Source organism: Chlorocebus sabaeus, chromosome 1 (assembly GCF_047675955.1).
Source record: "Chlorocebus sabaeus isolate Y175 chromosome 1, mChlSab1.0.hap1, whole genome shotgun sequence".
Taxonomy (NCBI): Eukaryota; Metazoa; Chordata; class Mammalia; order Primates; family Cercopithecidae; genus Chlorocebus; species Chlorocebus sabaeus.
This window is the reverse complement of record NC_132904.1, coordinates 10,565,751-10,581,979: the sequence shown is the minus strand read 5'-3', so window position 1 is coordinate 10,581,979 and position 16,229 is coordinate 10,565,751. Positions and strand designations below refer to the sequence as shown.

Genomic DNA, 16,229 nt, shown 5'->3' with positions numbered 1-16,229 from the left:
GAGATAAAGAACACCAGGGATCTGTGGAGGGTTCCCCAACAAGTGTTCAGCTAACTACTGATCAGTGCATGTGTATAAGGAAAACTGTCTGAGGCTGAACAGGGAGCCACTGAAAAGACTGTGAACCATCTCCAGTGCTCACACAAGTTCAGGAATAATGCCTGTTCCCTCCAGCCAGACTACAAAAACCTCATAATTCAAGCGGAATTAGGAAGAGTACTCAGAGTCTTGCCTCAGTAATGAGGAATAGCTACCAACACTCTCTGGTTCCATTTAACAAATCTAAACAGCAAGAACAGAAAAAAACAAGTTTCCAAATTACTTAACTACATCTCAGAATACAGCTAGATGTTTTATAGGAATGCAAAAATAACCAGCACCCAACAAGGGAAAATCCACAAGCCTACATCCTATCAAAAATTTGCAGACATACAAGAAGCAGAAAAATATAACCCAAATGAAGGGAAAAATCAATCAAAACTGACTCAGAACTAACACAGATATTAAAATTAACAGAAAACAACTTTTTTTTTTTTGAGACAGTCTTGCTCTGTCGCCCAGACTGGAGTGCAGTGGAGTGATCTCAGCTCACCACAACCTCCGCCTCCCGGGTTCAAGCAATTCTCCTTCTTCAGCCTCTCAAGTAGCTGGGACTACAGAAGCCCACCACCACACCCAGCTAATTTTTGTAGCTGGCTTGGCCAAAAACAACTTTAAAACAGTATTCAGGGCCGGGCATGGTGGCTCACACCTGTAATTCCAGCACTTTGGGAGGCTGAGGTAGGTGGATTGCCTGCGGCCAGGAGTTCAAGACTAGCCTGGCTAACATGGTGAAACCCCATCCCTACTAAAAATACAAAAAATAGCCGGGTGTGATGGCACATGCCTGTACTCCCAGCTACTCGGGAGGCTGAGGCAGGAGAATCGCTTGAACCCAGGAGGCAGAGGTTGCAGCGAGCCGAGACGGCACTACTGCACGCCAGCCTGGGTTAGAGAACAAGACTCTGTCTCAAAAAAAAAAAAAAAAGTATTCTGTATAACTTTACTTCATATATTCAAAAAGTGGTGACATAAAAGATACTAAAAGTGGATGCAGAAACTGAATCATGTAATTAAAAAAAAAAATACTAAAAAGTCCTAAATTTAACTGCTAGAGATGAAAATTACAATGTCTGAAATGAAAAATACACTGTACCTGATTAATAGCAGGTTCTAAAAGATTAGTGAACTTGAAGACCTAGAAATGCTCCACAAGAAAACAGAGAAAGGCCGGGCGCGGTGGCTCAAGCCTGTAATCCCAGCACTTTGGGAGGCCGAGACGGGCGGATCACGAGGTCAAGAGATCGAGACCATCCTGGTTAACACGGTGAAACCCCGTCTCCACTAAAAAATACAAAAAACTAGCCGGGCGTGATGGCGAGCGCCTGTAGTCCCAGCTACTTGGGAGGCTGAGGCAGGAGAATGGCGTGAACCCGGAAGGCGGAGCTTGCAGTGAGCTGAGATCCGGCCACTGCACTCCAGCCTGGGCGATAGAGCGAGACTCTGCCTCAAAAAAAAAAAAAAAAAAAAAAAGAAAACAGAGAAAAAGGCCAGGCACGGTGGCTCACACCTGTAATCCCAACACTTTGGGAGGCCAAGGGGGAAGGATCACCTGAGGTCAGGAGTTTGAGACCAGTCTGGTCAACTTGGTAAAATGCCGTCTCCACTAAAAATACAAATATTAGCCGGGCAGGGTGGTGCACACCTGTAATCCCAGCTACTCGGGAAGCTGAGACATGAGAACCTGGGGGGCAGAGGTTGCAGTGAGCCGAGATCACGCCATTGCACTCCCAGCCTGGGCAACAGAGCGAGACTCCTTTTTTTTTTTTTTTTTGAGATGGAGTCTCGCTCTGTTGCCCAGGCTGGGAGTGCAATGCCACAATATTGGCTCAATGCAATCTCCGCCTTCCAGGTTCCAGCAATTCTCCTGCCTTAGCCTCCCAAGTAGCTGTGATTACAGGTGGGCACCACCACGCCCAGCTAATGTTTGTATTTTTAGTAGAGACAGGGTTTCACCATGTTGGTCAGGCTGGTCTCAAACTCCTGACCTCAGGTGATCCGCTCACCTCAGCCTCCCAAAGTGCTGGGAATACAGGCATGAGCCACCGTGCCTGGCCTTTTTTTTTTTTTTCAGATGGAGTTTAGCTCTTGTTGCCCGGGTGGGAGTACAATGGCGTGATCTCGGCTCTCTGCAACCTCCACCTCCAGGGTTCAAGCGATTCTCCTGCCTCAGCCTCCCAAGTAGCTGGGATTACAGGCATGACCCACCATACCCAGCTAATTTTTTGTATTTAGTAGAGATGGGTTTTCAGTTGGTCAGGCTGGTCTCAAACCCCTGACCTCAGGTGATCCACCCACCTCAGCCTCCCAAAGTGTGGGATTACAGATGTGTGCCACCGCGCCTGGCCAAAGAATTTTATTTTATTATTATTTTTTTTTTTTTGAGACAGAGTCTTGCACTGTTGCCCAGGCTGGAGTGCAATGGCTGGATCTCAGCTCACTGCAAGCTCCGCCTCTTGGGTTCATGCCATTCTCCTGCTTCAGCCTCCCGAGTAGCTGGGACTACAGGCACTCGCCACCCCGCCCGGCTAATTTTTTGTACTTTTAGTAGAGACAGGGTTTCACTGTGTTAGCCAGGATGGTCTCGATCTCCTGACCTTGTGATCTGCCCTCTTCGGCCTCCCAAAGTGCTGGGATTACAGGCGTGAGCCACCGCGCCCAGCCCAAAGAATTTTAAATGAACAAAGCATCAGTCAGCTGTGGAACAACTTCAAGCAGCAAGAGGCACATGTAATAGCATTCTCCAAAGGGAATAAGAGACCAAAAAAATTTGAAGACATAATAACCTTAAAATGTCCAAATTTGCTAAAATTATAAATCTGCAGATTCAAGAAGCTCAATAAAACCCACATACAAAAAACATGAACTACATCAAAACACATCATAATTTGCTCAAAAACAGTGATAAAATCTTAAAAGCAACCAGACATACCCCATAAATACATATACCTATGTACCCACGAAAAAAAAAATTTTTTTTAATTTAAAGAAAAAAAGCAACCAGACAAAAAAGTCATATTAAGTACAAAAGAACAAAAATAAGAATAACAGTGTATTTATTGTCAGAAACAATGTCAGCAGGTTGGGTACAGTGGCTCCTACTTGTAATCCCAGCACTTTGGGAAGCAGAGGCAGGTGAATAACCTGGGGTCAGGAGTTCAAGATCAGCCTGACCAATATGGTGAAACCCTATCTCTACTAAAAATACAAAAATTAGCCGGGTGTGGTGGTGCACGCCTGTAGTCCCAGTTACTTGGAAGGCTGAGACAGAAGAATTGCTTGAACCCGGAAGGCAGAAGTTGCAGTGAGCCAAGATCCCACCACTGCACTCTAGCCTGGGCAACAGAGTGAGACTCCCTCTCAAAACACAAAAAAAGAAAAACAATGTCAGCGAAAAGGCAAAGGGGCAACACCTTTGAAGTACTGAGAAAAATACTTTGGCCTAGAACTCTATACTAAGAGTAAATGTTTTCCAAAACAAAGGCAAAATAAAGATTTTTCAGATGTATGAAAGCTAAAAGAATTCAGTACCAACAGACCAGCACTTCAAAATATCAAAGGTGGCCTGGTATGGTGGCTCACCCCTACAATCCCAGCACTTTGGGAGGCCGACACAGGCAGATCACGAGGTCAGGAGTTCCAGACCAGCCTGGCCAACATTGTGAAACCCTGTCTCTACTAAAAATACAAAAATTAGCCAGGCATGATAGTGTGCGCCTGTAGTCCCAGCTACTCAGGAGGCTGAGACAGGAGAATTGTTTGAACCTGGGAGGCAGAGATTGTAGTGACCAATATGGTGCCACTGCACTCCAGCCTGAGCAACAGAGCGGGACTACGTCTCAAAAAAAAAAAAAAAAAAAGCACAAACAGGCATGAGACATGTTTTTAGTAAAAATGTTTTTCCAGAAAAGAAAATTAAAATAAAACAATTAGCAGACCAAGGAGACTACAGCTAGATATCAAAGCTACAACTTCTCATACCTGTGTCAGAAAATTCTATTTATCTGCAATAGACTAAAATTTCAGGACAAAACAGGGACTTTTTAACTTTTCTTACTTTACCGATTTTAAATTCTTTGATAAAAGGTTTTTAATTGGGTTAACACAGTACATGCTGAAGTTCATATTTTGTTGTTGTTGCTGTTGTTAATCTGTAAGGTCATTTTCATCCTTACCTTCTTCCCACCTGGCTTCTCCACAGTGAAAACTTCACTCCAGATCTGAATCCCAGTGGTTTCCGGATCAGATCCCCCTCTCCATGAAAATCCTGTTAACGGTTCTTCTGGGTCACCCAACCAATTTGAACGGCCACTTTCCTTCTATAGAAGTAAGAAATCTCCATTAAATCTTAAATTAAAAATTTTATGCATCAAGGATAATCTATGAGCTTATTTTGCTTTTTTGGACATTCAAGTCTCACTTTTTACTTGAAATAAAATAATTCTATCTTACCTGAGAATATAAGTATCGTAGCATAAAATCCAGAATGAAGGACTTGCCCTTTCGGAAGGCACCAGCCACCGAAACCACCACCACATCAAGATCTCGGATGTGGTCCTGCAAGAGGATGCTGGCCAAGGCTTTCTCATCTAGCTCAAAGGAATGTTGATCTTTCTGAACCAAAACAACCTGCACTGGACCAGGCTTGCTGCTCTCCATGGCATCACCTACGTTCATGTAGAGAAAAAAAATTAGTGTCAAATATTTAAAATATGTTTTTGAATATGGGGAAAACAAAAACTTCTTAAACAGGGGACAGGGTCAGGCTCAGTGGCTCATGCCTATAATCACAGCACTTTGGGACACCAAAGCAGAAAGATTACTTGAGGCCAGGAGTTTGAGACTAGCCTGGGAAACAGTGAAACCCAGCGCTATGAAATTTAAAAAATTAGCCAGGTGTGGTGTACACCTGTAGTCCTAGCTATTCAGAGGCTGAGGCAGGAAGACTGCTTGAGCCCAGGGGTTTGAGGTTGCAGTGAGCTATGATCACACCACTGTACTCCAACCTGGGTGACAAAACTAAAAGAAACAAAAAACAGACACAAAAGTACTAACCATAAAAGGGCAAGGCACGGTGGTTTGCCCCTGTACTCTCAGCACTTTGGGAAGTCCAGGTGGGTGAATCACTTGAGGTCAGGAGTTCAAGACCAGCCTGGCCAACATGATGAAACCCCATCTCTACCAACAAATACAAAAATCAGCCAGGTGTGGTGGCACACACCTGTAAGTCCTAGCTACTCAGGAGGCTGAGGCATGAGAATAACTTGAACCTGGGACACAGAGGTTGCAGTGAGCTGAGATCATACCGTTGCACTCCCACCTGGGCAACAGATAAGAGCCTGTCTCAAAGAAAAAAAGTACTAACCATAAAAGAAAATAAAATGACAACACAGACTTCATTAAAATTAAAAATTGTGTTCATTTAAAGACTTCAATAAGTAAAAATGCAAGTCACAGGCTAGGGAAGAATATTCATAATATCTATTTCCAAAGGACCCACATCCAGCATCAACATAGCAATCCACAAGAAAAAATAACAGGCACTTTGCAAGAAAAAGACATACAAATCCTATTAAAAGGTACTTCCATATCATTACTTAACAGGGAAATGTAAATTAAAACCACAGTAAGATACCACTACCTGCCCATCAGAATGGCTGAAATTTAAGACTGACAATATCAACTGTGGGACAGGGTATGAAGCAACTGGAATTCTCACACATTCTGATAGGAGCACAAAACACTAAAGCCATTTCAAAAAACTGTTTGGCAGTATCCACAAAAATTAAATGTATCTGTGATCCAACAATTCTACTCCAAGGCATACACCAAGTTATACACCTAAGAGAAATGAATGCCTACGTCCACCAAAAAACATATACAAGAACGTTGAGCTGGGCATGGTGGATTGCACATGTAGTCCCAGCTACTTGGAGAGCTGAGGCAGGAGGATTACTTGGGCCCAGGAGTTCAAGACCAACCTCGACAATATTGCAAGACTCTATCTCAAAAACAGAAAGTTCCTATCAGCTTTACTCAAAACAGTCCAAAAGTGGAAATAAAACAATGTCTATCAATAATAGTGTGTTTGCCACTGTTAAGCTTTCTATATATTTAATCCTCAGAACAACTCTGATGTAAATAATATTGCTCCATTTTAAAAAGAAGGAAATGGCCAGGCTCAGTGGCTCACACTTACAATCCCAGCACTTTGGGAGGCCAAGGTAGGCTGCTCACTTGAGGTCAGGGGTCCAAAACCAGCCTGGCCAACATCGTAAAGCCCTGTCTCTACTAAAAATACAAAAAAAAAAAAAAAAAAAAAAAAAATTAGCCAGGCATGGTGACACATGCCTGTGGTCCCAGCTACTCAAGAGGCTGAGGGAGGAGAATTGCTTGAACTGGGAGGCAGAAGCTGCAGTGAGCCATGATCGCGCCACTGCACTCCAGCGTAGGTGGCAGAGAGGTCTCAAAAAAAAAAAAAAAAAAAAGAAGGAAATGAAGGCTTATGAAGGTTGAGCATACTGCCCAACAGTTCCTAGAAATAAGCTCAAAAAGATCTTTAGGTGGTTGTGTTTTGCATATCACTAGTAATAACTCAAAAAGTTTTAGAAGCAATTAATTCTGTAGTTCAAAAATAAGCACTAACTAGTATTATACTTTCCTTACCAGTTTCCCTACCAAAGCACAAAGATAATTAATTTGAAATTCAGGTTAGCCACAGCCTCCATGCCTGTAATCCTAGTACTTAAGAGAAGTTGAGATGGGAGGATTGCTTGAGGCCAGAAGTTCAAGACCAACTTGGCCAATATAGCGAGAGACTGTCTTGAGAAGGGAAGAGGGGAGGGGAGGGGAGGGGAGGGGAGGGGAGGGAAGGGAAGGGAAGGCAAGGGGCCAGACGCGGTGGCTCACCTCTGCAATCCCAGCACTTTGGGAGGCTGAGGCAGGCAGATCACCTGAGGTCGTGAGTTCCAGACCAGCCTGACCAACATGGAGAAACCCTGTCTCTACTAAAAACACAAAATTAGCCGGGCGTGGTGGTGCACACTTGTAATCCCAGCTACTCAGGAGGCTGAGGCAGGAGAATCCCTTGAACCCAGGAGGCGGAGGTTGCAGTGAGCCGAGATTGCGCCACTGTACTCCAGCCTGGGAAAAAGAGTGAGACTCTGTCTCAAAAAAAAAAAAAAAGAAAAGAAAAGAAAGCAAAAAAGAAATTCATTCAGGCCGTGCGTGGTGGCTCACGCCTGTAATCCCAGCACTTTGGGGGCCAAGGCGGGCAGGTCACCTGAGGTCAAGAGTTCAAGACCAATCTGGTCCAACAATGGTGAAACACTGTCTCTACTAAATATTAGCCAGGCGTAGTGGTGGGCGCCTGTAATCCCAACTACTCCAGAGGCTGAAGCAGGAGAACTGCCTGAACCTGCATGGTGGAGGTTGCAGTGAGCCAAGATCGTGCCACTGCACTCCAGCCTAGATTTCAGAGCGAGACTCCATCTCAAGGAAAAAAAAAAAAAGAAAGAAAGAAATTCAGAGCCACTTAGTAGCTATGGACTTACGGGAAGTTTACAAAAAACTACCAGTGGGGCCTAAGGAATGAATAAAGAACTATTTCCCTAAGTGTGAGTATGTGTCACTGGTATTAAAGATGTTTTTAGGTAGTTAAAAGGACATAGTAATTTTAATAATTATGCATTTTAATGTATACTTTAAAACAACAAGTCTGTATTTTAATAAATTATTCTTTAGAAGGATGCTACAAGTCTGTTTATTTATTTAAGACAAGGTCTGGCTCTATCACCCAGGATGGAGCGCAGTGGCACTATCTCGGCTTATTGCACCCTCCGCCTCTCCGGCTCAAATCATCCTCCCACCTCAGCCTCCCAAGTAGCTGGGACTACAGGCATTCATCACTATACCCAGCTAATTTTTGTATTTTTGGAGAGATGGGGTTTCACCACGTTGCCTAGGACCGTCTTGAACTCCTGAGCTCAAATGATCTACCTGTCTCAACCTCCTAAAGTGCTGGGAATACAGCGACACCATACCCAGTCAAGAAGTCAATCTAAAGTAGACTTGAGGAGACATATTAAGTAAAGCTTAGTACTGACAGGCAGACACGGCCAAAATCACAGTGACACCTTACCCGGCCAAGAAGTGAATTTAAAGTAGACCTAACGAGACATATTAAGTAAAGCTTAGTACTGACAGGCAGACATGGCCAAAATCACAAAGATCGTTCCAAAATGACTTTGTCTAACCAGCACTGAGGGCTACACGATCATGGCAGGCAAAGCAGACAAAACAGTTTGACTGCAAGACTCTCTCCCCTTTAAGCCACTGGAATTGCTGCTCACTTTTTACATTTATAGTATCAGACAGCAACAAAAGGGTTCTTCGCAATTTTTTTTTTTTTTTTTTTTTTTTTTTTTTGAGACAGTATCTTGCTCCACCACCCAGGCTGGAATGCAGTGGTACAATCCTGCCTTACTGCAGCCTCAAACTCCTGGGTTCAAGCGATTCTCCCGCCTCAGCCGCCAGAGTAGCTGGGACTACAGGTGTGTGCCACCATCACTGGCTAATTTTTTAATTTTTTTGTAGAGATGGGGGTCTCATGTGGCCCACATTAGTCTCAAACTCCTGGGCTCTAGTGATCCTCTCACCTCAGCCTCCCAGAATGCTGGGATGATAGGCCACTGTGGATGTCAATGATAGCCACTGTGCCTGGCTTCTTCCTACTTTTTAAGTTTTTGCAGACTATTAGGAAACAAGTTATAAATATAGGTTAAATGTCATGCTATCATTGTAATCAATGTATACTAATACTTTTCTATCCTGTTATTGCCTGGATTAAAAAGGAAACATTTCTGGGAATAATCTCTTGGGGTTCTTACTGCCACAGCAGCAGGTAAATCCAAGATCCAAAGACCTTCAGTCTTTCATACAAAAGAACTAATGAGAAGAATTTATTCAGACTTCAGGGATAAAGCCACAGTGTTAAGTACCGTGTAGCACTCAAAGAAATACAAAACAAAGTCTCGATTGTGACAGAGATGTCTGGTTGTTCCCCCAATATTAATTTCTCCCTCCTGCTATATAATAGATTTTTAGCTGGGCATACAACTGCCCAGAAGAAACACATTTCCAACCCAAATTTATAGCTAGGATATGACCAGGTGACTAAATTCTGACCAATGGGAAGTGACTGGAAATGACAGACGCAACTTCTAGATAGGCGTTTTCCCCCTGCTTGCTGGCTGGATGTAAAAGTGGGAGTGAATCACCTTGCGCCAGGCATACGAGGGCAACACCCCAGGAATGCTGGAGAAACAAGAGAGGTCAGATTGCATGTAGCAAAACTGCCATACTGGTTCACTTTTATGTAAAAAAAATGTCTACCTTGCTTAAATCACTTATTTGGAGGCTCTGCCAAATACAGCCAAGCCTAGTAGCCAACACAACAGTCTTCTAGGACTTTACAATTAAGTTCATCATACCAGATCTTTTTATTTTATCTATTTCACTACTAAAAGTCTACTGAGCAAGGCCAGCCACGGTGGCTCACGCCTGTAATCCCAGCACCTTGGGAGGCCGAGGCAGGCGGGTCACTTGAGGTCAGGAGTTCAAGACCACCCTGGACAACACAGTGAAACCCTGTCTCTACCAAAAATATAAAAAATTAGCTGGGCGTGGTGGTAGGCGCCTGTAATCCCAGCTACTTGGGAGGCTGAGGCAGGAGAATCGCTTGAACCCGGGAGGCAGAGGTTGCTGTGAGCCAAGATTGTGCCATTGCACTCCAGCCTGGGCGACAGAACGAAACTGTCTCAAAAAAAAAAAAAAAAAAAGTGTACTGAGCAATGTGAATGTAATGACACACAGCACATACAATAAACTATTGTTTTTTTGGTTTTTTTTTTGAGACGGAGTCTCACTGTCGCCCAGGCCGGAGTGCAGTGGAGCAATCTCAGGTTAGCACAACCTCCACCTCCTGGGTTCAAGCAACTCCTCTGCCTCAGCCTCCTGAGCAGCTGGGACCACAGGCATGCGTCTCCACGCTCGGCTAATTTTTGTATTTTTAGTAGAGACGGGGTTTCGCCATATTGGCCAGGCTGGTCTAAAACTCCTGACCTTGTGTTCCGCCTGCCTCAGCCTCCCAAATTGCTGGGATCCCAAAGCCACTGCTCCCGGCCAATAAACTATTGTAAAATGAATGAATAGCATGTACCATAATGTAGTTGAAGGTTACAACCCAAAGGATGCAAGTGGCATTGTTAGAGCAGTAGACATGAAAGGTAAAAATTATGTGGTTACAAGATGGGATAATCCAATGATAAGAATGTATACAGTTGAGGCCGGGCACGGTGGCTCATGCCTGTAAATCCCAACACTGGAAGGCTGAGGCAGGCGGATCACCTAAGGTCAGGAGTTTGAGACCACCCTGACCAACATGGAGAAACCCCGTCTCTACTAAAAATACAAAATTAGCTGGGTGTGGTGGCACATGCCTGTAATCCCAGCTACTCAGGAGGCTGAGGCAGGAAAATCGCTTGAACCCCGAGAGGCGGAGGTTTCGGTGAGCTGAGATTGTGTCATTGTACTCCAGTCTGGGTGAAAGACTGAGACTCCATCTCAAAAAAAAAAAAAAAAAAAAAAAAAAAAAGAATGTATACAGTTGTGTACGGTGAACTGCACTTCAAGAGAAGCTGAAGACTACTGAGGACAGCTGGTGGGGGAAAAGTCCTTACTCATCTCTTCCTCTCCCTATAGCACAGTACCCAAGAATAAAGGAAGGGAACCAGGCTCTGTTTAGTTGGAAGAGCTGGGGTGATTCTGCATTTCTCTTCACACCAGTAATAAAAGCATGATTATCAACATCCACCAGATTAAAAAGATCTTCTTGGCCAGGCATGGGAAGTCCCGCTTATAATCCTAGCACTTTTGGGAGGCCAAGGCAGGCGGATTACCCGAGAACAGGAGTTAGAGGCCAGCCTGGGCAACAGGGCGAAACCCCATCTCTACTAAAAATATAAAAAATAACCAGGCATGGTGGTAATGCACCTGTAATCCCAGCTACTTGGTATCACTTGAATCTGGGAGGCAGAGGTTGCAGTGATTCAACCACTGCACTCCAATCAGGGGAACAGAGCAAGACCCTGTCTCAAAAAAAAAAAAAAAAAGATGTTGTTCACTGACAGTGCTCCTTGGATTTGGGCCTATATAAGGAAGAATTATTTTGAGCTGTACATACCACCAATAACGCAAGTTAAATGGAGCTGCTTGTATATTACACCTTTTTTAAGACTGGGTCTCATTCCGTGGCACAGGCTAAAGGCGCAGTGGTGCAATCATGGTTCACTGCAGCCTGGACCTACGGGGCTCAGGCAATCCTCCCACCTCAGCCTCCCAATATCATCTCACTGCAACCTCTGCCTCCTGGGTTCAAGCGATTCTCCTGCCTCAGCCTCCTGAGTAGCTGGGATTACAGGTACCCGCCACCATACCTGATTTTTTATTTTAAGTAGAGGTGGCGTTTCACCACCTTGGCCAGGTTGGCCTCGAACTCGTGACCTCAGGTGATCCGCCCGCCTCAGCCTCCCAAAGTGCTGGGATTACAGGCGTGAGCCACCGCACCCGGCCTACCCTCTATTTGGATGATACAACTTCACAGATCTCTAACCTGCATTTAGTCTAAATGTACAACTGCCTAAGGGACAGATTCACCTGCTTACTCTCAGAAGTAACCTGTGGAAATAAATGAATTTAGGACTCAAAACACAAGTTCCTGTTCTAGCCCTACCACTAACAACCTGTGTGATCCTGGACATGTCTAGTTTTCAGTTTCATCAGTAAAATGAGTCAAGTGCTAGCTGGGTGCAGTGACTCATGCCTGTAATCCCAGCACTTTGGGAGGCCGAAGGGGATGGATCATTCACTGTGCGATCAGGTGATCTGCCCACCTCAGACTCTCAAAGTGCTGGGATTATAGGCATGAGCCACTGTGCCCAGTCCCCTTCTCAGAAATCTTAAACTCTGGAGATCTAGTCTGCCGGGAGGGTACTAAAAATATCTGTAAGCGGCAACCTTACATGCCTTGTCCCTTTAGAGAAGCAATTATTTTCCAAGGTCTAATTCTGCATACTGCAACAACAGTTAATGCTATATTACATTGCATGAATATGAATAACATGTGGTATTTTTGCACAGACACAAAGCTACAGCTGGACCACAGTCACATCTGTCATTCATATGTATTTATGTGAATTTACAACCTATGTTTAAAATTCCAGAAATAAACAATTCATAAGTCTTAAGATTGCAATGCAGTTCTAAGTACCACGATGAAATCTTGTGCTATCCTGCCAGGGACATGAATCATTCCTTTTTCCAGAATGTCCACACTTTATACACTACCATGTCCATTAGTTACTTAGTAGCCTTCTCATTCATCAACATAGTGTATACAGGGCTCAGTGCCATCAGCAGTTTCAGGCATCCACTGGGGGCCTTACAATGTATTCCCCTCAGATAACGGGGACTACTCCATTGCTGTAAACAGTTCATGATAATATTCTATCAGTCATCAATTCAAGTATGTAGAAAATGTTGAAAATCTTTGTACAATAATTAGAAAGTTTTTTTTTTTTGGAGACAGATTCTTGCTCTGTTGCCCAGGCTGGTAAGCAGTGGCATCATCCCTGCTCACTGCAACCTCCATCTCCCAGGTTCAAGTGATTCTCCCACCTCAGCCTCCCAAGAGTTTAGGATTCCTGAGAAGTGAGCCGGGTGCAGTGGCTCACGCCTGTAAACCCACCACTTTGGAGGCCAAGGCAGATGGATCATTTGCGACCAGGAGTTTGAGACCAGCCTGACCGATATGGTGGACCCTGTCTCTACTAAAAATACAAAAAAATTGGCCAGGAAAGGTGGTGCATGACTGTAGTCCCAGCTACTCGGGAGGTTGAAACAGGAGAATCACTTGAACTTGGGAGACGGAGGTTGCAATGAGCCGAGATCGTACCATTGCACTCCAGCCTGGGTGACAGAGCAAGACTCTGTCTCAAAAAAAAAAAAAAAAAAAAAAACAGAAACAAAAAACTGACAGTGTAGACTAGGGTTTCTCAACCTCGGCACTACCTACATATTGACACTGGGGCTGCACAACTGTTGTGGGGGGCTATCCTACGCACTTCAGGCTATTGAGCAGCATCCCTCGCCTCTACCTACTAGATACCAGTAACATTCCCCACAACAGGTTCTAACACCCAAAAAATGTCTCCAGCCATTGCTAAATGCTCCAGGGGCAGGAAGAGGCAATATTACCGTAGGTTAAGAACCACTGAGTAGAGCCAGTCTTGGCGCTCATCTTTACCATTCAAAGAGTTCTGAAAACAAAGTAACCAGTCACAGAAACACTTTGCTGAGTAGATTCATGTATGACTCAGGGTAAAGTTATGATCTGAGCTCTCTAGTCTCCTTATAAAATATCAGATTCTCTAAAGGGCAAGAGCAACACAACCAAAACAGAGGCATACCATTTTCATGCCTTGTTCTTGCTGGCAGTCTTTAAGGTTTCTAACCAACAGACAAAGCCAGAGAAAACATCATCACAGGCCAAGATAAGTATACTAAGACCTTAGCCAACTCCAGAACTGCTGGGTGTGGCTCCTTCTGGGTGGTGGTGGGGTGGGAGCTTCTACATACCGTTTTGTCTTAAGGCAGTGCTGCAATATGCTTAAGGCTGTTTCGGTGAAAGTACTATTTAAATCCAATTAACCAGAATACTGGGCAAATTTTATATTTGTCTGTTGTAGAAAATCTTTTCGCTTTAGCACCGAAGGCTGAACAAAACCATATTTTTTTTTGTTGACTAAGGATTGTGTAATGCTTCATACATTTACAAAAATTATCTATGACTAAACGGTACTGAAGATTCAGAAAATCCAAGGAGAGGGCTGAATCTGAAAATGATGCCAGGCTATACCACAAGCGAAGGAAAAACCACCTTTCTAATGGAACGAGCTCAACAACAATTTTGTATCTCTTTCCTAAGGGGAGGCCGAGACGGGCGGATCACGAGGTCAGGAGATCAAGACCATCCTGGCTAACACGGTGAAACCCCGTCTCTACTAAAAAATACAAAAAACTAGCCTGGCGAGGTGGCGGGCGCCTGTAGTCCCAGCTACTCCGGAGGCTGAGGCAGGAGAATGGCGTGAACCCGGGAGGCGGAGCTTGCAGTGAGCTGAGATCCGGCCACTGCACTCCAGCCTGGGCGACAGAGTGAGACTCCATCTCAAAAAAAAAAAAAAAAAAAAAAAGAATGCCACCAAAGGTTTTAATTAGCTGTGTTCCTTTTTTTTTTTTTGAGACAAGGTCTCAGTCTGTTGCCTAGGCTGGAGTGCAGTGGCAAGAAAAAGGCTCACAGCAAAAAAAAAAAAAAAAGAAGAAAAAAAAAAGAGAGAAGGCTCACTGCAGCCAACTTCCTGGGCTCACTCCATCCTCTCACCTCAGCCTCCTGAGTAGCCAGAACTACAGGCCTGCAACACCACCTTGGCTAACTTTTTTTTAACCTTTTTTGCTGGGGGGAGGGGGAGGGCCAGTCTTATCACGTTGGCCAGGCTGGTCTTGAACTCCTGACCTCAGGTGATTCACCTGCCTCAGCTCCCAAAATGCTAGGATTACAGGTGTAAGCCACAGCTCTCGGCCAAGTAAGGATTTCCTAATTAGCACCTACTATACCAGGAAAGCCTATCTTCTAATCTGTTAACATAATTCAACTGTGAAATATATCTAACGTGTTTTAACAATCGAAATACCACGCAACTGGGCCAGGCGCGGTGGCTCACACCTGCAATCCCAGCACTTTGGGAGGCTGAGCTGGACGGATCACCTGAGGTCAGGAGTTCAAGACCAGCCTGGCCAACATGGTGAAACACCCCCTCTCTACTAAAAATACAAAAATTACCCGGGCACGATGATGGGTGCCTGTAATCCCAGCTACCTGGGAGGCTGAGGCAGGAGAATCGCTTGAACCTGGGAGGTGGAGTGTTACAGTGAGCAGAGATCGCGCCATTGCACTCCAGCCTAGGCGAAAGAGCAAAACTCCGTCTAACCAAAAAAAAGAAAAAGAAAAAGAAAATTAAGCTAGTACACATCATCACATCTATCCTCTGTTATTTCTCCTATTTCATGAATTCTACTACAATGAGGTAGTAAACTGTAGCTAACAAAATAATGGGCCGGGCACGGTGGCTCACGCCTGTAATCCCAGCACTTTGGGAGGCCAAGGCGGGTGGATCACCTGAGGTCAGGAGTTCGAGACCAGCCTGGCCAACATGGTGAAACCCCCTCTCTACTAAAAATACAAAAAATTAGCTGGGCCTGGTGCCGGATGTCTATAATCCCACTACTCGGGAGGCTGACGCAGAAGAATCGCTTGAACCCAGGAGGCGAAGGGTGCAGTGAGCCAAGATTGTGCCACTGCACTCCAGCCTAGGTAACAAAAACGAAACTCCATCTCAAAAAAAAAAAAAAAAAATAGCCGCGCACGGTGGAGGACGCCTGTAATCCCAGCTACTTGGGAGGCTGAGGCAGGAGAATTGCTTGAACCCAGGAAGTAGAGGCTGCAGTCGGCCGAGATCGCGCCATTGCACTCCAGCCTGGGTGACAAGAGCGAAACTCTGTCTCAAAAAACAATAATAAAATAAAATAATGTGCTGGACTACTGGAATACTGAGATCCTTCTCAACAAATTGTTCTCAGGTGTTAAAGTGGTGACAGGAATTTCTGGAGTACAAACTAATCTCTGTGGGAATTGGGGGGAAAAAAAGCACTAATTTGAATTTCAGTACCTATGTTGCAATGCTAAATTCTTGACAGGGATTAGTACTCCGTAGGTTATGCTTCTTAAATCTCCAAAAGTAAGCCAACGTGTGAAATCGTACATTTTTGGTCCGTAATTCTAAGACTTTCACAAAACGTTGCATTGCCTCGTATTTGATTTTGAGAACTGAGACTCATTTAAAAATTCTTCACTGTTCTTTTCCTTTTTGCCCTTCGATTTCGCAAGTGAAACGGTCATTTCAACAGCGCACACATTACACTAGAATAAAGCCAAGTAAAACGACAGACTAAATCAG

General features: G+C 44.5%; 1 protein-coding gene across 2 annotated transcripts in view; it reads right to left on the bottom strand.

The window, feature by feature from the left end:
* The window catches only part of ATL3 (atlastin GTPase 3), a 48,473-nt gene that overhangs the window by 31,074 nt on the left and 1,170 nt on the right, over positions 1 to 16,229 (bottom strand). For both annotated transcript variants that reach the window (XM_007994744.3, XM_007994734.3), the window contains exons 2-3: positions 4,552 to 4,766; positions 4,275 to 4,418 (exon numbers count right to left, since the gene is read on the bottom strand). In XM_007994744.3, coding sequence (XP_007992935.1) covers positions 4,275 to 4,418; positions 4,552 to 4,758 — 351 coding nt within the window. In that variant the 5' untranslated portion in view covers positions 4,759 to 4,766. The remainder of the gene's footprint in view (positions 1 to 4,274; positions 4,419 to 4,551; positions 4,767 to 16,229) is intronic.